General features: G+C 38.8%; 1 protein-coding gene across 3 annotated transcripts in view; it reads right to left on the bottom strand.

Moving 5' to 3' along the window:
- nbr1b (NBR1 autophagy cargo receptor b) overlaps positions 1–24155 on the bottom strand; it is a 125971-nt gene that overhangs the window by 27931 nt on the left and 73885 nt on the right. For all 3 annotated transcript variants that reach the window (XM_061981690.2, XM_061981691.2, XM_061981693.2), the window contains 6 exons: positions 18674–18859; positions 18511–18618; positions 9082–9157; positions 6521–6625; positions 6302–6457; positions 6045–6227 (listed from right to left, as the gene is read on the bottom strand). In XM_061981690.2, coding sequence (XP_061837674.2) covers positions 6045–6227; positions 6302–6457; positions 6521–6625; positions 9082–9157; positions 18511–18618; positions 18674–18859 — 814 coding nt within the window. The remainder of the gene's footprint in view (positions 1–6044; positions 6228–6301; positions 6458–6520; positions 6626–9081; positions 9158–18510; positions 18619–18673; positions 18860–24155) is intronic.

Below are 24155 nucleotides of genomic sequence, written 5' to 3'. Positions count from 1 at the left end.
ACCTATGTACGTATGTGAGCATATGTGAATTTGCATGTACAATACATTCGACTACCAGAGTGCGTGGGAGCCAGAGCACGGCCCCATCACCCCCGAGAGCCCAACCCACAAACAGGAGGCGTGGTGCCCAGGGAACCAGGGACCACCGCCCCCACGGACCAGAGACAACAATCTTAACGTCATTGGTCTTAGCGAAACCTGGCTCAAACCAGACGAATTTTTTGCGCTAAATGAGGCATCTCCTCCTAACTATACGAATGCGCATATTGCCCGTCCCCTTAAAAGGGGTGGGGGGGTCGCACTAATATACAATGAAAACTTTAACCTTACCCCTAACCTAAATAATAAATACAAATCGTTTGAGGTGCTTACTATGAGGTCTGTCGCACCGCTGCCTCTCGATATGGCTGTTATCTACCGCCCCCCAGGGCCCTACTCGGACTTTATTAATGAATTCTCAGAGTTCGTTGCTGATCTAGTGACGCACGCAGACAATATAATCATAATGGGGGACTTTAATATCCATATGAATACCCCATCGGACCCTCAGTGCGTGGCGCTCCAGACTATAATTGATAGCTGTGGTCTTACACAAATAATAAATGAACATACGCATCGCAACGGCAATACGATAGATCTAGTGCTGGTCAGGGGTGTCACCACCTCCAAAGTTATGGTACTCCCGTATACTAAAGTAATGTCCGATCATTACCTTATAAAATTCGAAGTTCTGACTCATTGTCAACAAACTAATAATAATAACAACTGCTATAGCAGCCGCAACATTAATGCTGCCACAACGATGACTCTTGCTGACCTACTGCCTTCGGTAATGGCACCATTCCCAAATTATGTCGGCTCTATTGATAACCTCACTAACAACTTTGACAATGCCCTGCGCAAAACCATTGATAGTATAGCACCGCTAAAACAAAAAAGGGCCCCTAAAAGGCGCACCCCATGGTTTACAGAAGAAACCAGAGCTCATAAATTATCATGTAGAAAGTTGGAACGCAAATGGCGCGCGACCAAGCTTGAGGTTTTCCATCAAGCATGGAGTGATAGTTTAATATCGTATAAACGCATGCTTACCTTAGCTAAAGCTAAATATTACTCAAATCTCATCCGCCTCAACAAAAACGACCCTAAATTTTTGTTTAGTACAGTAGCATCGCTAACCCAACAAGGGACTCCTCCCAATAGCTCCACCCACTCGGCAGATGACTTTATGAATTTCTTTAATAAGAAAATTGAACTCATTAGAAAGGAGATTAAAGACAACGCATCCCAGCTACAACTGGGTTCTATGAACACAGATACAACTGTATCTACGACGGATACTGCAATACAAAATAGTCTCTCTCTTTTTGATGAAATAACATTAGAGGAACTATTACAGCGTGTAAGTGGGATAAAACAAACAACATGTTTACTCGACCCACTTCCTGGGAAACTTATCAAGGAGCTTTTTGTATTATTAGGTCCATCAGTGCTAAATATTATAAACTTATCACTTTCCTCTGGCACTGTTCCCCTAGCATTCAAGAAAGCGGTTATTCATCCTCTGCTCAAAAGACCTAACCTTGATCCTGACCTCATGGTAAACTACCGACCGGTGTCCCACCTTCCCTTTATTTCGAAAATCCTCGAAAAAATTGTCGCACAGCAGCTAAATGAACACTTAGTGTCTAACAATCTCTGTGAACCTTTTCAATCCGGTTTCAGGGCAAATCACTCTACGGAGACAGCCCTCGCAAAAATGACTAATGATCTACTGCTAACGATGGATTCTGATGCGTCATCTATGTTGCTGCTTCTTGATCTTAGCGCTGCTTTCGATACCGTCGATCATAATATTTTATTAGAGCGTATCAAAACACGTATTGGTATGTCACACTTAGCTTTGTCGTGGTTTAACTCTTATCTTACTGACAGGATGCAATGCGTCTCCCATAATAATGTGACCTCGGACTATGTTAAGGTAACGTGCGGAGTTCCTCAGGGTTCGGTTCTTGGCCCTGCACTCTTTAGTACTTACATGCTGCCGCTAGGCGACATCATACGCAAATACGGTGTTAGCTTTCATTGTTATGCTGATGACACCCAACTCTACATGCCCCTAAAGCTGACCAACACGCCGGATTGTAGTCAGCTGGAGGCGTGTCTTAATGAAATTAAACAATGGATGTCCGCTAACTTCTTGCAACTCAACGCCAAGAAAACGGAAATGCTGATTATCGGTCCTGCTAAACACCGACATTTATTTAATAATACCACCTTAACATTTGACAACCAAACAATTACACAAGGCGAATCAGTAAAGAATCTGGGTATTATCTTCGACCCAACTCTCTCGTTTGAATCACACATTAAGAGTGTTACTAAAACGGCCTTCTTTCATCTCCGTAATATCGCTAAAATCCGTTCTATTTTATCCACTAGCGACGCTGAGATCATTATTCATGCGTTCGTTACGTCTCGTCTCGACTACTGTAACGTATTATTTTCGGGTCTCCCTATGTCTAGCATTAAAAAATTACAGTTGGTACAAAATGCGGCTGCTAGACTTTTGACAAGAACAAGAAAGTTTGATCATATTACGCCTATACTGGCTCACCTGCACTGGCTTTCTGTGCACTTAAGATGTGACTTTAAGGTTTTACTACTTACGTATAAAATACTACACGGTCTAGCTCCGTCCTATCTTGTCGATTGCATTGTACCATATGTCCCGGCAAGAAATCTGCGTTCAAAGAACTCCGGCTTATTAGTGATTCCCAGAGCCCAAAAAAAGTCTGCGGGCTATAGAGCGTTTTCTATTCGGGCTCCAGTACTATGGAATGCCCTCCCGGTAACAATTAGAGATGCTACCTCAGTAGAAGCATTTAAGTCCCATCTTAAAACTCATTTGTATACTCTAGCCTTTAAATAGCCCCCCTGTTAGACCAGTTGATCTGCCGTTTCTTTTCTTTTCTCCTCTGCTCCCCTTTTCCTTGAGGGGGGGGGGGGGCACAAGTCCGGTGGCCATGGATGAAGTGCTGGCTGTCCAGAGTCGGGACCCGGGGTGGACCGCTCGCCTGTGCATCGGCTGGGAACATCTCTGCGCTGCTGACCCGTCTCCGCTCGGGATGGTGTCCTGCTGGCCCCACTATGGACTGGACTCTTACTATTATGTTGGATCCACTATGGACTGGACTCTCACAATATTATGTCAGACCCACTCGACATCCATTGCTTTCGGTCTCCCCTAGAGGGGGGGGGGTTACCCACATATGCGGTCCTCTCCAAGGTTTCTCATAGTCATTCACATCGACGTCCCACTGGGGTGAGTTTTTCCTTGCCCTTATGTGGGCTTTGTACCGAGGATGTCGTTGTGGCTTGTGCAGCCCTTTGAGACACTTGTGATTTAGGGCTATATAAATAAAGATTGATTGATTGATTGATTGATGGAAAGAAAAAAAATGTAAAAAAAAAAAAAAAAAATTTAATTGTTATATGTATCCGGTGATTATACTATAAAGTTATTTTCCATTTAACTTCACCAGTTTTAGATTATATTTATTCAAAATCGCTGAATTTTACATTTGCCGTTCAAATACTGAGAAGAGACGGTGCGGTGATCAGCAGCCAGTTGAGGCACGTCACTCAGTTGTGCCTCACATGGATTGCGGACTCGGCTAACTGCTGGCCTGCTGTGCAGAGAGACCGTATTGCTATATTATATTATACATTTCCATAGTTTAGTTAGCTGAGGTATATAATGTACAGTGTATTTTGTCAACAACTGTATGTGTGTAAGTATTTCTTGTGCTGAGCGATCAGAAAACGGCTGCAAAAGACGCACTGGCTGAGGCTCGCAGTAATCCCGCCTCCTTGTGCTGGATGCACCCCCGCCGTAGAATGCACCCCCTAACGGGAGTGTTATATTAACTAAAGCCCACACTTAAACTTTCCACGTGCAAGACTGAATCTATTTAAAAAAGTTATTTAATAAGAAGCCAAAAAGTGCAAAAACAATAATGTTTGTGTTGGAGGAGTTGTGAATGACTGCAGGGCCACAACATAAGGTACACCTGCAGACTGCAGCACGGATTTCATATTTCATTCATTCACAACTCCTCCAACACGAACATTATTGTTTTTGCACTTTTTGGTTTCTTATTAAATAACTTTTGTAACCTATTTTTATGGGCTTTCCTCTTTGTGATGTTAAGTTCCTGTAATACGCTGTTATACAGTATATGCCTTGAGCTCTTATTTTGAAGGCGCTAAAAGCGGAAGTGATGACACGGAGTGGAGCGGAGGTTTTTGAAAGAAGGTAAATAAAGTGGTCCTCGTGTAAACTGGAGCCTCCGTGTTTGTTATTTTGTAGTTTCATACAGTATAGGCGACATTTATAAACCCTCGGTTACACTTTTTTAAATAGATTCAATCTTGCACGTGGAAAGTTTAAGTGTGGGCTTTAGTTGATTGATTGATTGAGACTTTTATTAGTAGGTTGCACAGTGTAGTACATATTCCGTACAATTGACCACTAAATGGTAACACCCGAATAAGTTTTTCAACTTGTTTAAGTCGGGGTCCACTTAAATTGATTTATGATACCGATATATACTATCATCATAATACAGTCATCACACAAGATAATCACATTGAATTATTTATTATTTACAATCCGGGGTGTGGAGGGGGGGTGGGGTTAGGTTTGGTTGTTATCATCAGTCATCAACAATTGAGAACAGAGAAATGGATATTGGAACAGTGTAGATCTGACTTGGTAGGATATGGACAGCAAGTAGTGGGCATAGAGAGAGAGAGAGAGAGAGAGAGAGAGAGAGAGAGAGAGAGAGAGAGAGAGAGAGAGAGAGAGAGAGAGAGAGATCAGAAGGCATAAGAAAAAGTATCTGCATTTGATTGTTTACATTTGATTATTAACAATCCGGGGAGGGTGTTAGTTGTAGGGTTGATATAACACTCCCGTCAGGGGGTGCATTCTACGGCGGGGGTGCATTAATCCAGCACAACAGCGGCGCATGGACTTAATTTATAAGTAAAGGTAAGACCATAATAACGTTTTTTTTATTAAATGTGCTTTTTTGTGTGCTACAGTTTGTATGTGTAAAGTTAAAGTTCAGTTAAAGTACCAATGATTGTCACACACACACTAGGTGTAATGAAATGTGTCCTCTGCATTTGACCCATCCCCTTGTTCACCCCCTGGGAGGTGAGGGGAGCAGTGGGCAGCAGCGGCGCCGCGCCCGGGAATAATTTTTGGTGATTTAACCCCCAATTCCAACCCTTGATGCTGAGTGCCAAGCAGAGAAGAATGCTGGTATGAGCTTTTAAACATATCCCGTTAACTGCTGCCAATTAAATGGTGAATAAGATACTCTTTAGGGTTCATATGTTTGTAAATCTGACTGTGATGAAGTCAGTGCCTCACCAGCCATGAACCTCACCGCACGTCACTGCTGTGACTACAGTATTTGGTCACTATGAATCGACTGTAACTGCAGTATTCTGTCACTTTGAATCGACTGTAATTACAGTATTTTGTTACATTGGATTGACTGTAATTACAGTTGTTTGTCACTTTGGATTGACTAACTACAGTATTTGGTCACTATGAATTGACTGTAAGTACAGTATTCTGTCACTTTGGATCGACTGTAACTACAGTATTCTGTCACTTTAGATCGACTGTAACTACAGTATTCTGTCACTTTGGATCGACTGTAATTACAGTATTTTGTTACTTTGGATTGACTGTAACTACAGTAGTTTGTCACTTTGGATTGACTGTAACTACAGTATTTGGTCACTATGAATTGACTGTAAGTACAGTATTCTGTCACTTTGACTCGACTGTAACTACAGTATTCTGTCACTTTGGATCGACTGTAATAACATAATTTTGTTACTTTGGATTGACTGTAACTACAGTAGTTTGTCACTTTGGACTGACTGTAACTACAGTATTTGGTCACTATATGACAATATGGGTTGAGAATAATTGAGGGAGAAATTTGCGATCAAGCACTGACCTATTGTGCTGCACTCCATAGGGGTGGTTGGAGTGTGGAGTGGTACTGGCACTGAGCTGGGACCGGCCACCTGGGCTGTAGACTGGGGAGCAGGTAGGTAGGCTTTAAGAGGGGACGGCAGGGACGACTTTTGGCCGCTGCCCCCAGTGTCACTGTCCAGAAGGTCATGGCTGCCACGTAGCACTGCCACAAGTACACAGAAGGATGATGCAGGATGTGCTATGGACTGTACAGCTTGTACACTTCTTTAAGGAGACCTGCTCTCATCGGTGGGCCATCAGGGGCCTCCTCCAAGGCCATGGAGCGAATCACCGTCTCACAGACAAACTGAGTGCCACTGATGTCCTCCTCGCCCTCCTCTTGTGCTGGCACGCCGCTGTCCTCCACACCAGCAGCCACCTCACCAGGGACGTCTGAGCACACACAAGAAGAACCATGAAGAACAGCTCAGGATGAAGAAGAGTCTTGCAACACACCCATGATGCTCATCTCCGTCTCTTCTTGGATCAGCCCCAGGGAAGGGCTGACTTTGTCCGGCAGGTAGCCATCTTGAGGAAGAGGTGAGATGCAAGGAGTCCCGTCTAAAAGAGAGGGAAATATCCCTCGGTGATAAGTACACAACAAAGGTATAAAGTAGGGGTGAACAATATGTTATCAATAACATCAAATTAGGGCTGGGCAGTATACCTGTATTATAGTTCATACTGGTATATCTTAGAAAGCAATGTATATTTCAGACAATACCGCCATACCCGTATTACAGTTCATACCGGTAAATCTTAAAAAGCAATGTATATTTCATCCGATTCAAAACGTTCCAACTTCAAAATATTCAGCCTGTTCAGGAATTGTGTGCTCCCTTTTAACAATTATATCATTTTTTTTGCAGATTTCCTGGAATTCCCAGTTTTAGGGACATTTTCACCATTAAAAATTAATTATCCATTTTTTAAACGTCCACAATTCCCACATTTTTCAACCTATTCAGACCATTCCACCTTCGACACATTCAACTCATCCCGGAAATTCAAACTACCATTTTTCCACGTTTAACACGTTTCCAGGAATTCCTGTTTTTTTCCAACCTTATTTTCAACTTTTTTTCATTCGACGACTTCTTTCACATTTTTCAACCCACTTCAACCGTTCCACCGTCAAAACATTCTTCTTAGTCAGGACAAAAAAACAAGTCGGTTTAAGAACTTGAAAAATTCCCGGTTTTCCAAAAATTCCGTAATATAATTTTTCAATTAAAAACTGTTACTAAGTTAACATTTGTTGACCGATTCAAGCAATTTCAACACCAACCAATTCAGCTCATTCAGGACATTCATGTTCCTAATTATTTTTTTTTAAATCCCGCTTTTCCCAAAACTCCCAAATTTTCATGAAGTTCCCTTTGAAATGAATGAGACATTTTTCCAAGTTGCACAATTCCACATTTTTATCCGATTCAAAATGTTCCAACTTCAAAATATTCAGCCTGTTCAGGAATTGTGTGCTCCCTTTCAACAATTACAAAAAAAAAATCCCTGATTTCCTAGAATTCCCAGTTTTTAGGGACATTTTCCCCATTCAAAATTAATGATCCATTTTTCAAACTTCCACAATTGCCATATTTTTCAACCCATTCCACCTTTGACACATTCAACTCATCCTGGAAATTCAAACTACCATTTTTCCACGTTCAACAAATTTCCAGGAATTCCTGTTTTTTTCTAACCTTATTTCCAACCTTTTTTCATTCGACGACTTATTTCACATTTTTCAACCCACTTCAACCGTTCCACCGTCAAAACATTCCTCTTAGTCAGGACAAAAAACAAGTCGGTTTAATAAAGAACTTGAAAAATTCCCGGTTTTCCAAATATTCCATCATATCATTTTTCAATTAAAAACTGTTACTAATTTAACATTTGTTGACCGATTTAAACAATTCCAACACCAACCAATTTAGCTCATTCAGCACATTCATGTTCCTAATGATTTTTTTCTTTAAATCCTGCTTTTCCCAAAATTCCCAAATTTTCATGAAGTTCCCATTGAAATGAATGGGACATTTTTCCAAGTTGCAAAATTCCCACATTTTTATCCGATTCAAAATGTTCCAACTTCAAAATATTCAGCCTGTTCAGGAATTGTGTGCTTCCTTTCAACAATTACAAAAAAAAATCCATGATTTCCTAGAATTCCCAGTTTTTAGGGACATTTTCCCCATTCAAAATGAATGATCCATTTTTCAAACTTCCACAATTCCCACATTTTTCAACCCATTCCACCTTCAACACATTCAACTCATCCTGGAAATTCAAACAACCATTTTTCCACGTTCAACAAATTTCCAGGAATTCCTGTTTTTTTCTAACCTTATTTCCAACCTTTTTTCATTCGACGACTTATTTCACATTTTTCAACCCACCGTCAAAACATTCCTCTTAGTCAGGACAAAAAAACAAGTCGGTTTAAGAACTTGAAAAATTCCGGTTTTCCAAAAATTCCGTAATATAATTTTTCAATTAAAAGTGTTACTGATTCAAAATTTGTTGACCGATTTAAACAATTCCAACACCAACCAATTCAGCTAATTCAGGACATTGATGCTACTAATATTTTTTTTTTTAAATCCAGCTTTTCCCAAAATTACCACATTTTCAGGAAGTTCTCATTGAAATGAATGGGACATTTTTCCAAGTTGCACAAATCCCACATTTTTCAAACCATTCCACTCATCCTGGACATTCAAACTAACACTTTCCCAAGTTCCAAACCAAATTCTGGTTTTCCTGGAAATTCAAACTCTTCAACATTCAAAGCATTCCAACATTCAAACTATTCTTACATTCATACTACATTCTGTCAGCATTTCACTTCAACTTCAGCATTGGAGCATTAACACCTCATCTAGTACTTCCTCGTTTATCCCCTCTTAATAAAACACAGGAAACACCCGCCTTTTTCCAGCACACGTTGATCTTCTTACCTGTGGAAGTGTTATTTGATCTTCTTAGCTGTGGGAGTGTTTATTTGATCTTCTTACCTGTGGGAGTGTTATTTGGGGCACTCTCCAACTCTTGAACAATGTTGATGTCCAACAACTCAAAAGAGAGAAGATCCTAGATGACAGAATGACAGGAGAGCATCGATGACTATTACTGGAATACTTTTGCACACACACACACACACACACACACACACACACACACACACACACACACACACACACACACACACACACACACACACACACACACACACACACACGTGCGCTGGTGTCAACATGCTTGGTTATAACGTTGGTCTTTCAAGGAGACTGGTGCATGCTGGGAAACATGACAATATCTTAATTATTCCTAAATGCATGCAATACTTTATTTCCTGGTGCATGTGAAGGTAGTGACCATGTTGTTGTATTAGCATATCAAACGGCCACATGCTAACTTCTGTAACTAGCTGTACTCTAGTTAATTTTCCTCTTAGCTATTTTGAAATATTGACTCACAATCCCAACACTCAGTGATTCACACATCTACCAAGCTGTTTTCCCTTTAGGGGGTGTATAGACCCCCAGCTGTTGCCCGGTGGGAAATGACTTAAAATCTTACAAAACCCCAAAAGCAGTGAAGTTGTCACGTTGTGTAAATGGTAAATAAAAAGAGAATACAATGATTTGCAAATCCTTTTCAGCTTATATTCAATTGAATAGACTGCAAAGGCAAGATATTTCATGTTAACGCTGAGAAACTTTGTTATTTTTTGCAAATAATCATGAACTTAGAATTTAATAACAGCAACACATTGCAAAAAAGTTGTCACAAGGGCATTTTTACCACTGTGTTACATGGCCTTTCCTTTTAACAACACTCAGTAAAGGTTTGGGAACTGAGGAGACACATTTTTGAAGTGGATTTACTTCCCATTCTTGCTAGATGTACAGCTTCAAGTTGTTCTCCCTTCTGATATTTTAGCCTTCATATTGCACCACACATTTTTAATGTCTGGACTACAGGCATGCCAGTCTAGTACCCGCACTATTTTACTATGATGCCACGCTGTTGTAACCCCTGACTTGGCATTGTCTTGCTGAAATAAGCAGGGGCATCCATGATAACGTTGCTTGGTTGGCAACAAGTGTTGCTCCAAAAGCTGTATGTACCTTTCAGCATTTGGGCATTAATACACCCCCATACCATCGCAGATGCTGCCTTTTACACCTTGACCCTAGAACAGTCTAAATGGTTATTTTCCTCTTTGGTCCACAGTTTCCAAAAACAATTTGAAATGTGGACTACAGAAGACTTTTCCACTTTGCACCAGTCCATCTTAGCTTGGCTTTGCATCGTAGAGTTTTAACTTGCACTTACAGATGTAGCGACCAACTGTAGTTACTGACAGTGGTTTTCTGAAGTGTTCCTGAGCCCATGTGGTGATATCCTGTACACACTGATGTGGCTTTTTGATGCAGTACCGCCTGAGGGATCCAAGGTGCGTAATATCATGGCTTGCATGCAGTGATTTCTCCAGATTCTCTGAACCTTTTGACGGTATTCCGGAGCGTAGATGGTGAAATCCCTAAATTCCTTGCAATAGCTGGTTGAGAAATGTTGTTCTTAAACAATTTGCTCAGGAATTTGTTGACAAAGTGGTGACCCTCGCCCTGTCCTTGTTTGTGAATGACTGAGCATTTCATGGAAGTTGCTTTTATACCCAATCACCTGTGGGATGTTCCAAATAAGTCTTTGATGAGCATTCCTCAACTTTCTCACTCTTTTTTGCCACTTGTGCCAGCTTTTTTTAAACATGTTGCAGGCATCAAATTCCAAATGAGATAATATTTGCAGAAAATAACAGTCTCTCAGTGTGAACATGAAATATCTTGTCTTTGCAATCTATTCAATTGAATATAAGTTGAAAAGTATTTGCAAATCATTGTATTCTCTTTTTATTTACCATTCACACAACGTGACAACTTCACTGCTTTTGGGCTTTGTATAATGATCACATTTCAAATACCGGTAGATGTTACTCCAGATCAGACATGGGCAAAATAGGGCCCGCGGGCCCATTAATATTTTCAATCCGGCCTTCCTTTTTTTTTTTAGATTTTTTAATATCAAAAGTCTATTTGCCATTATGATGTGCAGTGCTGTTTTTAAATGACCGTAAGTCTTGAACTACAGAAAGTATTTCAATGGTTGAAATCTGCGCTTTTGGGTGTTTTTGGAGTTATTACAGTAATCTACGTCACAAGGAAGCAGAGTGGGCGGGGTTTGTTTTCAGAGCAGTCAGCCCCAAACACATGTGTCAGGAACAGATGTGGAAGCAGATTTGTACAACAAATGTCTGTATGAAAGTGATAATATATCATATTGTAGGTGTTTATTACATTTTGCATTCATATTTTGCTATTTGTAGCATTTGTGTTGCGTTTTGCTTGATTGTAAAAGATACACAACTATGGAGAAGTAAAAGATGTTCATATGTTGTTAGTATTCAGTGTTTTATTGTTCGTAGTTAATATTGTAAATCTCACTTTCTTTATTTTCATGGACATTTTGGGTGTCCCATTCAGTAAAGAACTGCGAAATTCCATTCCGTTTTTTTGAGGTGGTCTGTCATAACTTTTTTAGAACTCTATGGGACATTGTGACTTTTGGTGTTAGTGTTACTGAACGAAAGGGAGCCAAACACACAGCAGATTGTTACAGTTACATGTGTACATATCATTTAAACACATTGGCACCCCAGACACATGTTTTTCTGTCAATATGGCCCCCGAGTCTGTCAAATTTAATGCGATTCATCCAAAAATTATGGCATTAATCATGTCTAAACACAGATCACAGTGTTTCCCACAGGACAGGCATCTATTTGTGGTGGTGTGGTCGGCAGGCGGGCGGGGGGGCCGGTGGGGGGGGCGGCGGCGGCAGCGGCGATGACCAAGAAGAACGCGGAGTTGGAATATAATTACAACATTTTATGTACATATTTATATACAGATTTGAACAATTAGTGATTCACTGAAATATATTTATTAATTGTGGTTCTTACAAAAAATATATCTTATAAAATATAAAAGCTAAAATGTCTCTTAAAGCTCTGCCCCTTTAATTAGTGAATACTAAATAATTTAACTTTAGCCTACTACTACAACCATATTATTTACCAGCAACATGAAGTGAAACAGAGGCAGAGGTGTCCTGCCACAGTCAGTCAACCTCCTCCTCCTCCTGCTGCTGCTGCTGAACAGGTCGCACCTGTGGTCCGAACTGTAGGCCTACCTCCTCTCCAAGTCGAGCCCTTTTCGGCCGTTGAAAATATTTTTCTATACTCATCTGTGTGAAGGAGTGAACATCCAACATTAGAATTTATTACTAACGAGCAGAAGCGCTCTATGTACAGTGCTGTCTAACCTTAAGCGGCAGCAGCTCAACACATGCAGAGTTCAATGTTAAGGTTTTTTTCTACTTGCCTGACTTCTCAAATCTACTTGCCCCAATATTTGTACTTGTCCTGCCTAGGTTTTTTTCTGGCTGTGTAGTGCTCATGGCTTATATCTTAATAGAATCCTTCCCGTTGACTATTTACAACACTACACAGTATTTATTATTATTATTATCTATAATTGCATTTAAATGGCATTGCATACATGTAAAATTAAATGCTATTTCACATTATTTGACCAGTAGCAGTTACACTCATCTGAACAGGTCAGCCACCTGTTTAAAGCCCAATCACAGTTGAAATCTTGAAATGAATGGTCTTTAATGGCCAAAACATTAACCTGGACAACATTTTAACAGCTGGTTGGCTCAGATTTTATTATTTTCATTGCATTCACATGCTGCAGGGGACAGTGGACAATTTAGCTTCAGTCCATGTGTGTTTATTGACAACATGGTTATAACCTGGACACGTTAGCTCGTCGGTATTGTAACACGTGACTGTTACTACGAGCGTCTGCCCCGGGCCACGAGTCAAACAGCGGCGGTGTTAATGAAGCAGCGTCAGGCTGCTCACCGTCAGTGAAACGCTCGGTGAAATCACGGATTAACGTTAAATATATGACGAGCCGCGAGCGATGCACCTATAACCTATCTACTAGTGATGGGTTGATGAGGCGTCATGAAGCGTTTTGACATATTGCAAAACTGTATTGATACTGTGTCGATACTGTGTCACTAAATAATGACATCTGCTGGACATTAAAAATCCCTACAGGCAACCTATGGACCGACTCAACTGACACTGATTTTATGACCTAGTACAGTGGTTCTCAAATGGGGGTACGCGAACCCCTGGGGGTACTTGAAGGTATGCCAAGGGGTACGTGAGATTTTTTTTTAAATATTCTAAAAATAGCAACAATTCAAAAATCCTTTATATATTTATTGAATAATACTTCAATAAAATATGAATGTAAGTTCATAAACTCAGTGAAGCACAAGCTCAGGTTTGTCACTAAAATGTCTGTCAAAAAGAACTGTGAAAAGAAATGTAACTATGCAATATTTAGTGTTGACAGCTAGATTTTTTGTGGACATGTTCCATAAATATTGATGTTAAAGATTTATTTTTTTTGTGAAGAAATGTTTAGAATTAAGTTCATGAATCCAGATGGATCTCTAATACAATCCCCAAAGAGGGCACTTTAAGTTGATTATTACTTCTAGGTGTAGAAATCTTTATTTATAATTGAATCACTTGTTTATTTTTCAACAAGTTTTTAGTTATTTTTATATCTTTTTTTTCCAAATAGTTCAAGAAAGACCACTACAAATGAGAAATATTTTGCACTGTTATACAATTTAATAAATCAGAAACTGATGACATAGAGCTGTATTTTACTTCATCTTTTTTTTTTCCAACCAAAAATGCTTTGCTCTGATTAGGGGGTACTTGAATTTAAAAAAAAAATCACAGGGGGTACATTGCTGAAAAAAGGTTGAGAACCACTGACCTAGTATATACAATAATATAAACCAAGTCATTGTATTTCATTTAGGATTATTTCATAACTTCATTTAAATAAAAATATATTTTTTGTCTTTTTTAGATACAGTCAAATAATGTGAACATGTATCATAACATGGAAATCTAAGAGAACATGTTGTGAATGAGGATGCTTGTGGACCTGGAAATTATTATTTATTTATTTTTACACATTTTTATTTTAAAAAAACAGTTTTTCCAACGTATTCAATTTTAGACGCTTTCTCTTCTTAGTTATTTCTCCGGCTGTAGAAAAGAGCCGCTCACAGGGCACAGAGGAGGCGTCAGTGCGACACAGTTCGCGTATCGGTCACGTGACCAAAACAACTCATGATCGGTCACGTGACTTTCTAAAAGCGGTACGCGCACCGACACAGGGTTTCGCTCTATGAGCTCGACGCATGCGCCGATGCATCGGTGTTGCCGGACACATCACTACTATCTACCTATAACACCTGTAAAAATGAAGCAATGCTACCACGCTAGCAAGCGTTAGCTAGCCGGCTATGAGCCACCAAGCTGCTAACTGTCGCCAAAAGGCACCATTTAAGTTTTTTTCCCCATGGCATCCTGGATCAAGGCTTTCAGCAGCTTTTGGACGTTTGAGGTAGAAACGTAGGAAGCGCCATCATTATGAAAAGTAGCCGGCGAGTATTTTGATTCCGTCCGTCCCTCTTCTTCTTCTTCTTCTTCTTCTGGCCCACCAGGTGAATTAAGTGCTATTGCATAGTGCATAGTAGGCTACCGCCACCTACTGCACCTGAGGTGTAACTACAAGCAACATTCACAGACAGTCCCATTGCTTTTATGAGCGGTCGACCGAGTCAAACGCCGAAAAATCCATTTGTGGCGGACGTAATTCTTTCGTGGCGGGCCGCCACAAATAAATGAATGTGTGGGAAACACTGGATCAATCACAGCATGTACTTGTATTCACCTTGGTTACCTGAAAGGTGTGTCACACGTCAGTGATCAGGTCGATGCGCATGAGTGACGCTGACTCAATCATTTCAAAATAAACCCTGACTGAGTTTCCAGATAGAAAAAAACATTTTAACAAATCTTGTTTATGACATTCTGACAATAAAACTGCTGTTTGTCAAGATATTTGAAAAGGTCTTTTAAATTATACGAGCAATCATTTCATCAAAAAAGACAAATGAAATGTGTTGTTATTAAATTAAATGACAGCAGTAATTTTTACCAGACTATTCTCTCATCATTTTAACGAGCTATTAGGGCATCACACTATTTATTTTCTAATTGACTTGGCCCACTTACGATGAAAATAACACAAATATTACTAATGAGCTACAATCGTGTACTTGCACTTGTAAAGAACATAATGTCATGGCTGTCTTGAGTTTCCAATCATTACAACTCTTTTTTTTGTGATAGTGTGATTGGAGCACATACTTGTTGGTCACAAAATATTCATGAAGTTTGCTTCTTTTATGAATTTATTATGGGTCTACTGAAAATGTGAACAAATCTGCTGGGTCAAAAGTATACATACAGCAATGTTAATATTTGGTTACATGTCCCTTGGCAAGTTTCACTGCAATAAGGCACTTTTGGTAGCCATCCACAAGCTTCTGCTTGAATTTTGACCACTCCTCTTGACAAAATTGGTGCAGTTCAGCTAAATGTGTTGCTTTTCTGACATGGACTTGTTTCTTCAGCAATGTCCACTCGCTTAAGTCAGGACTTTGGGAAGGCAATTCTAAAACCTTCATTCTAGCCTGATTTAGCCATTCCTTTACCACTTTTGACGTGTGTTTGGGGTCATCGTCCAGTTGGAACACCCAACTGCGCCCAAGACCCAACCTCCGGGCTGAAAATTTTAGGTTGTCCTGAAGAATTTGGAGGTAATCCTCCTTTTTCATTGTCCCATTTAAAGCACCAGTTCCATTGGCAGCAAAACAGGCCCAGAGCATAATACTACCACCACCATGCTTGACGATAGGTATGGTGTTCCTGGGATTAAAGGCCTTACCTTAGCTCCTCCAAACATATTGCTGGGTATTGTGGCCAAAAAGCTATTTTTTTTTTCATCTGACCACAGAACTTTTGTCCAGAAGTTCTTATCGTTATCCATGTGATGTCAGAGTGTGGACAATGCTGAAGAAACAAGTTTGTTTTTTAATTTAAAATTTAGCTGAACTGCACCAATTTTGTCAATAGGAGTGGTCAAAAATTCAAGCAGAAGCTAGTGGGTGGCTACCAAAAGCGCCTTATTGCAGTGAAACTTGCCAAGGGACATGTAAGCAAATATTAACATTGCTGTATGTATACTTTTGACCCAGCAGATTTGCTCACATTTTCAGTAGACTCATAATAAATGCATAAAAGAAGCAAACTTCATGAATATTTTGTGACCAACAAGTATGTACTAGTATTGTGAGTGCTGGTGGGGGTCCTACTTTGGAAAGTAACCCTTTTAGATCACATTTAGTTCCCTTTAACACCTTCACATGTTGCACAATGAGATGTAAACATAGGGTAAAGTGTACATTCCTGTAATCTTTTTATTAGCATTTCTGTAATCTAGTAACAGCATTTCACGATTAATATTTAAAAATGAACATTCCAGTAGAACAAGCACACGTCTGATTGGGGAGTCCGAATGTAATGACCTGGAATTACACTCTATGTCTGGTGTTGGAGTTGTCCCACTTTTTGTGCGGCCTTAAACGCATCACTGGCCAAGTGCCTAATGTGGGCGTGTTAGTGCAGCCATTGTTGATATGACAAAGAGTTGGTGATATTTTTAGCAGTTTTTGCTGTGGTTACGGCCCACAATAAAGAGTTTTGCTCGATTCGCGTTCCCCTTAAAGCGCCTCGACAGACGTTAGAATAATTGACCATCATTTGTCATGGCTTTATTTTGTTCAGGTGGACTTTGAGGGGCACGCACCTTAGAGGGAACGTTGCTTGTAAGCCAGTTGACTTTGAAATCAACCAACAAAGAGCGCCCCCACCTGGCCGTAAGAGTGATTATGATACAATTCAAACATGTCTAAGTATTTGATCGACAGTCTTTCATTTTAATTGGGATTTTTTTGAAGATGATTTTATTTTATGATTTAAATTTAATTTATGATTATTGTTATGATGATTTTACTTTGAATTATCATCATTTTTTTTACTATTTATTTTATTGACATTTCAATTATAATTGTTTTTATGATTTTACTTTATGATTTTGAATGGAATTCTGATTATTTTTAATAATTTATTTTATTATTTACATCCATCCATCCATTTTCTACCGCTTATTCCCTTTTGGGGTGGCGGGGGGCGCTGGAGCCTATCTCAGCTACAATCGGGCGGAAGGCGGGGTACACCCTGGACAAGTCGCCAACTCATCGCAGGGCCAACGCAGATAGACAGACAACATTCACACTCACATCCACACACTAGGGCCAATTTAGTGTTGCCAATCAACTTATCCCCAGGTGCATGTCTTTGGAGGTGGGAGGAAGCCGGAGTACCTGGAGGGAACCCACGCAGTCACGGGGAGGACATGCAAACTCCACACAGAAAGATCCCGAGCCCGGGATTGAACCCAAGACTACTCAGGACCTTCGTATTGTGAGGCAGATGCACTAACCCCTCTTCCACCGTGAAGCCCTATTATTTACATTTGAATTATAATTGTTTTTATGATTTTAAATTGAATTAGGATTACTTTTAATGATTTATTTGATTATTTATATTTGAATTCTAATTTTCTTTTATGATTTCAAATTGAATTATGATTACTTTAAATCATTTATTTTATTATTTACATTTGAATTATAACTGTTTTTATGATTTTAAATTGAATTATTATTACTTTTCATGATTTATTTTATTGTTTACATTTGAATTATAATTGTTTTTATGATTTTAAATTAAATTAAGATTACTTTTAATGATTTATTATATTATTTACATTTGAATTATAATTGTTTTTATGATTTTAAATTGAATTAACATTACTTTAAATTATTTATTTTATTATTTACATTTGAATTATAATTGTTTTTATGATTTTACATTGAATTCCTATTACTTTGAATTATTTATTTTATTATTTACATTTGAATTATAATTGTTTTTATGATTTTAAATTGAATTAGGATTACTTTTAATTATGTTTTTTTTATTATTAAAATTTCAATTATGACTATGATTATAATTTGAATTATGATTGTTTAATTCTGATTTTATTTCATATTGTTTGGAATAAAAAATGGTATATATATGTTGTCATTTGTATATGTAGTTGTATGTTTATATATATGTTGTCATATGTAAGTGTGTTTGTTGTGGTTGATCTTTCCTCTTACAGTCATGTATTATGGATGGATGGATGTATGATGCATATATATAATACATCATGTTCTATATTGACATTTTCTGGGCAAGTGTCCATTATTAAAAATGTCTCCTGCAGGTCCTAGTATGCTGTCAGTATGATGCAGATCCATACCTGTGCAGTGAGCAGGTCCACAGAGGGGATGAAGTACTCTTCTCCACTGTCCACAGACTTTCTCCATGCTGTACCTGCTTTTCCATCCTTCGGTACTGGGTTCTTACCCTGTGGTGTAGTATTACTTCAATCATCATTCCACAAAGGAGGCCATGTGTCCTACCTGTGGTGTGACACAAGGAGATACCAGGATCCCGTCAGCCAGCATGGGGGCAGGGGCCAGAGGGTCCACCAAGATGCTGCACCAGACTCTGGGTCCAAACTGCTCTCCAGCATGGGCCAGACGCCAGTGGGAGGTGTAGGAACCGTCCACCGAGGGAGCGCATAGTGCCACACTCACGATGCCAACCTGGACACATGTAGGTTCATGACTACAACCATTGCCACATATCAAGACTTAGACCAGGGCTGTCCAAATTCTTTGCCCTAGGGGCCACCTTGAAATCTAAACATTTGGTGCAGGGCATGCAAAGTAACATACAACATACATATACACATAGATATATGTATGTATAAATATTTATACATATATATATATATATATATATATATATATATATATATATATATATATATATATATATATATATATATACATATATATATATATATATATATATATATATATATATATATATATATATATATATATATATATATATATATATATATATATATATATATCAGTGACGTGTGGTCACTAGAGGCAGGTGAGGCGGGGCCTCACCTGCCATCATGGAAAGAAAAAAATGTAAAAAGAAAAAAAATTAATTAAATTGTTATATGTATCCAGTGATTATACTATAAAGTTATTTTCCATTTAACTTCACCAGTTTTAGATTATTTTTATTCAAAATCGCTGAATTTTCACATTTACCGTTCAAATATTGAGAAGAGACGGTGCGGTGATCGGCAGCCAGTTGAGGCACGTCACTGCGTTGTGCCTCACCATGGATTGCGGACTCGGCTAACTGCTGGCCTGCTGTGCAGTGAGACCGTATTGCTATATGAACTATATTATACATTTCCATAGTTTAGTTAGCTGAGGTACATAATGTACAGTGTATTTTGTCAACAACTGTATGTGTGTAAAGTATTTATTGTTCTGAGCGATCATAAAACTGCTGCGAAGACGCACTGGCTGAGGCTCGCGTAACCCCGCCTCCTGGTGCCGGTTAAGGCACCTCCGCAGCAGACTGAACCCCCCGACGGGAGCGCCACACCAACCAAAGCCCACACCCAAACCCTCCACGTGCAAGACCGAATCCACCAAAAAAAAGTCACTTAACAAGAAGCCAAAAAGTGCAAAAACAACATTGCTCGCGCCGGAGGAGCCGTGAACGACTGCAGGGACACAACATTAGGTACACCTGCAGACTACAGCACGGATTTCATATTTCATTCATTCACAACTCCTCCAACACGAACACCACTGTCCCGCACTTATAAGTAAAGGTAAGACCATAATAACGTTTTTTTTATTAAATGTGCTTTTTTGTGTGCTACAGTTTGTATGTGTAAAGTTAAAGTTAAGTTAAAGTACCAATGATTGTCACACACACACACTAGGTGTGGTGAAATTTGTCCTCTGCATTTGACCCATCCCTTGATCACCCCCTGGGATGTGAGGGGAGCAGTGGGCAGCAGCGGCGCCGCGCCCGGGAATAATTGTTGGTAATTTAACCCCCAATTCCAACCCTTGATGCTGAGTGCCAAGCAGGAAAGAATGCTGGTATGAGCTTTTAAACATAACCCGTTAACTGCTGCCAATCAAATGGTGAATAAGATACTCTTTAGGGTTCATATGTTTGTAAATCTGACTGTGATGAAGTCAGTGCCTCACCAGCCATCAACCTCACCGCACGTCATATGTGTGTATATATCTATACATCTATATGTATATATATATATATATATACATATATATATAAGTTATATATAAGTTATATATAAGTTTCCACCATCACTGATGGTGGAAACTTTACACTAGACTTCAGGCAACGTGGATCCTGTGCCTCTCCTGTCTTCCTCCAGACTCTGGGACCTCGATTTCCAAAGGAAATGCAAAATTTGCATGGTTGGGTGATGGTTTGGGGTGCCATGTCATCTGCTGGTGTCGGTCTACTCTGTTTCCTGAGATCCAGGGTCAACGCAGCCGTCTACCAGCAAGTTTTAGAGCACTTCATGCTTCCTGCTGCTGACCTGCTCTATGGAGATGGAGATTTCAAGTTCCAACAGGACTTGGCGCCTGCACACAGCGCAAAATCTACCCGTGCCTGGTTTACGGACCATGGTATTTCTGTTCTAAATTGGCCCGCCAACTCCCCTGACCTTAGCCCCATAGAAAATCTGTGGGGTATTGTGAAAAGGAAGATGCAGAATGCCAGACCCAAAAACGCAGAAGAGTTGAAGGCCACTATCAGAGCAACCTGGGCTCTCATAACACCTGAGCAGTGCCAGAAACTCATCGACTCCATGCCACGCCCCATTAACGCAGTAATTGAGGCAAAAGGAGCTCCAACCAAGTATTGAGTATTGTACATGCTCATATTTTTCATTTTCATACTTTTCAGTTGGCCAACATTTCTAAAAATCCCTTTTTTGTATTAGCCTTAAGTAATATTCTAATTTTGTGACAAACGGAATTTTGGATTTTCATTTGTTGCCACTTCAAATCATCAAAATTAAATGAAATAAACATTTGAATGCATCAGTCTGTGTGCAATGAATCAAGTTTTTCAAAATATTCTAATTTACTGGCTTTTACCTGTATATATACATATATATATATATATATATATATATATATATATATATATATATATATATATATATATATATATATATAATATATATATATATATATATATATATATATATATATATATATACAAACCCCGTTTCCATATGAGTTGGGAAATTGTGTTAGATGTAAATATAAACGTAATACAATGATTTGCAAATCCTTTTCAACCCATATTCAATAGAATGCACCACAAAGACAAGATATTTGATGTTCACACTCATAAACTTTATTTTTTTTTGCAAATAATAATTAACTTAGAATTTCATGGCTGTAACATGTGCCAAAGTAGTTGGGAAAGGGCATGTTCACCACTGTGTTACATCACCTTTTCTTTTAACAACACTCAAACGATTGGGAACTGAGGAAACTAATTGTTGAAGCTTTGAAAGTGGAATTCTTTCCCATTCTTGTTTTATGTAGAGCTTCAGTCGTTCAACAGTCCAGGGTCTCTGCTGTCGTATTTTACGCTTCATAATGTGCCACACATTTTCAATGGGAGACAGGTCTGGACTGCAGGCGGGCCAGGTAATTACCCGCACTCTTTTTTTTACAAAGCCACGCTGTTGTAACACATGCTGAATATGGCTTGGCATTGTCTTGCTGAAATAAGCAGGGGCGTCACAGATGTGTAAGTTACCCATGCCTTGGGCACTAATGCACCCCCATACCATCACAGATGCTGGCTTTTGAACTTTGCGTCGATAACAGTCTGGATGGTTCGCTTCCCCTTTGGTTCGGATGACACGATGTCAAATATTTCCAAAAACAATTTGAAATGTGGACTCGTCAGACCACAGAACACTTTTCCACTTTGCATGAGTCCATCTTAGATGATCTTGGGCCCAGAGAAGCCGGCGGCGTTTCTGGATGTTGTTGATAAATGGCTTTCGCTTTGCATGGTAGAGCTTTAACTTGCACATACAGATGTGACAAACTGTATTTAGTGACAGTGGTTTTCTGAAGTGTTCCTGAGCCCATGTGGTGATATCCTTTAGAAATTGATGTCGGTTTTTGATACATTGCCGTCTGAGGGATCGAAGGTCACGGTCATTCAATGTTGGTTTCAGGCCATGCCGCTTACGTGGAGTGATTGCTCCAGATTCTCTGAACCTTTTGATGATATTATGGACCGTAGATGTTGAAATCCCTAAATTTCTTGCAATTGCACTTTGAGAAACGTTGTTCTTAAACTGTTTGACTATTTGCTCACGCAGTTGTGGACAAAGGGGTGTACCTCGCCCCATCCTTTCTTGTGAAAGACTGAGCATTTTTTGGGAAGCTGTTTTAATACCCAATCATGGCACCCACCTGTTCTCAATTAGCCTGCACACCTGTGGGATGTTCCAAATAAGTGTTTGATGAGCATTCCTCAACTTTATCAGTATTTATTGCCACCTTTCCCAACTTCTTTGTTATGTGTTGCTGGCATCAAATTCTAAAGTTAATGATTATTTGCAAAAAAAAAGTGTTTATCAGTATGAACATCAAATATGTTGTCTTTGTAGCATATTCAACTGAATATGGGTTCGAAATGATTTGCAAATCATTGTATTCCGTTTATATTTACATCTAACACATTTTCCCAACTCATATGGAAACGGGGTTTGTATATAAAGTAAAAAAAAAGTTAAAGTACCAATGATTGTCACACACACACTAGGTGTGGCGAAATTATTCTCTGCATTTGACCCATCACCCTTGATCACCCCCTGGGAGGTGAGGGGAGCAGTGGGCAGCAGCGGTGGCTGCGCCAGGGAATCATTTTGGTGATTTAACCCCCAATTCCAACCCTTGATGCTGAGTGCCAAGCAGGGAGGTAATGGGTCCCATTTTTATAGTCTTTGGTATGACTCGGCCGGGATTTGAACTCCCAACCTACCGATCTCAGGACGGACACTCTAACCACTAGGCCACTGAGTAGGTATATATATATATATATATATATATATATATATATATATATATATATATATATATATAATAGTATATTATAATATATAATAATAATAGTAGGTATATATATATATATATATGTATGTATATACATACATATATATGTATATACATACATATATACATACACGTACATACATACATACATATATATATATATATATATATATATATATATATATATATATATATATATATATATATATACACAGTATATACATACATATATATATGTGTGTGTATACATATACACATATATATACATATATACACATATTGTTTATTGTTTAAACAATAAACACAACACGTACATACATACATATATATATATATATATATATATATATATATATATATATATATATATATATATATATATATATATATATACACAGTATATACATACATATATATATGTGTGTGTATACATATACACATATATATACATATATACACATATATGTACATATACACACACACATATATATATATATATATATATATATATATAAAAATATGTATATACATATATACAAATATATATAGTCGAGGTTTCTGTGGTTTATCCGTTATACAGTGCTCAATAACGGGGTAAAGCGGAATATACGTTAGGTCAGGAAAAAACACAAGAGGCTATATCATCCCTACACCAAGGACTGTTTTCACTGCTGGACTCTAGAAAGAGGTTCCGCAGCCTCCGAAGCAGAACCTCCAGGTTCTGTAACAGCTTCTTCCCTCAAGCCGTAAGACTCTTGAACGCATCATAATTAAATTATCCCCTCAACTCCCCCCAAAATGGATTAACTTGCTGGAATAAAAAAGACAATATAACATACATCCATAAACGTGGACGCATGTGAAAAAGTGCATTATATGTATCTGTACA

Source organism: Nerophis lumbriciformis, linkage group LG24 (genome assembly GCF_033978685.3).
Source record: "Nerophis lumbriciformis linkage group LG24, RoL_Nlum_v2.1, whole genome shotgun sequence".
In the NCBI taxonomy this organism is placed as follows: domain Eukaryota; kingdom Metazoa; phylum Chordata; class Actinopteri; order Syngnathiformes; family Syngnathidae; genus Nerophis; species Nerophis lumbriciformis.
The sequence above is the reverse complement of the archived record's forward strand: the minus strand, read 5'-3'. Positions and strand labels throughout refer to the sequence as shown.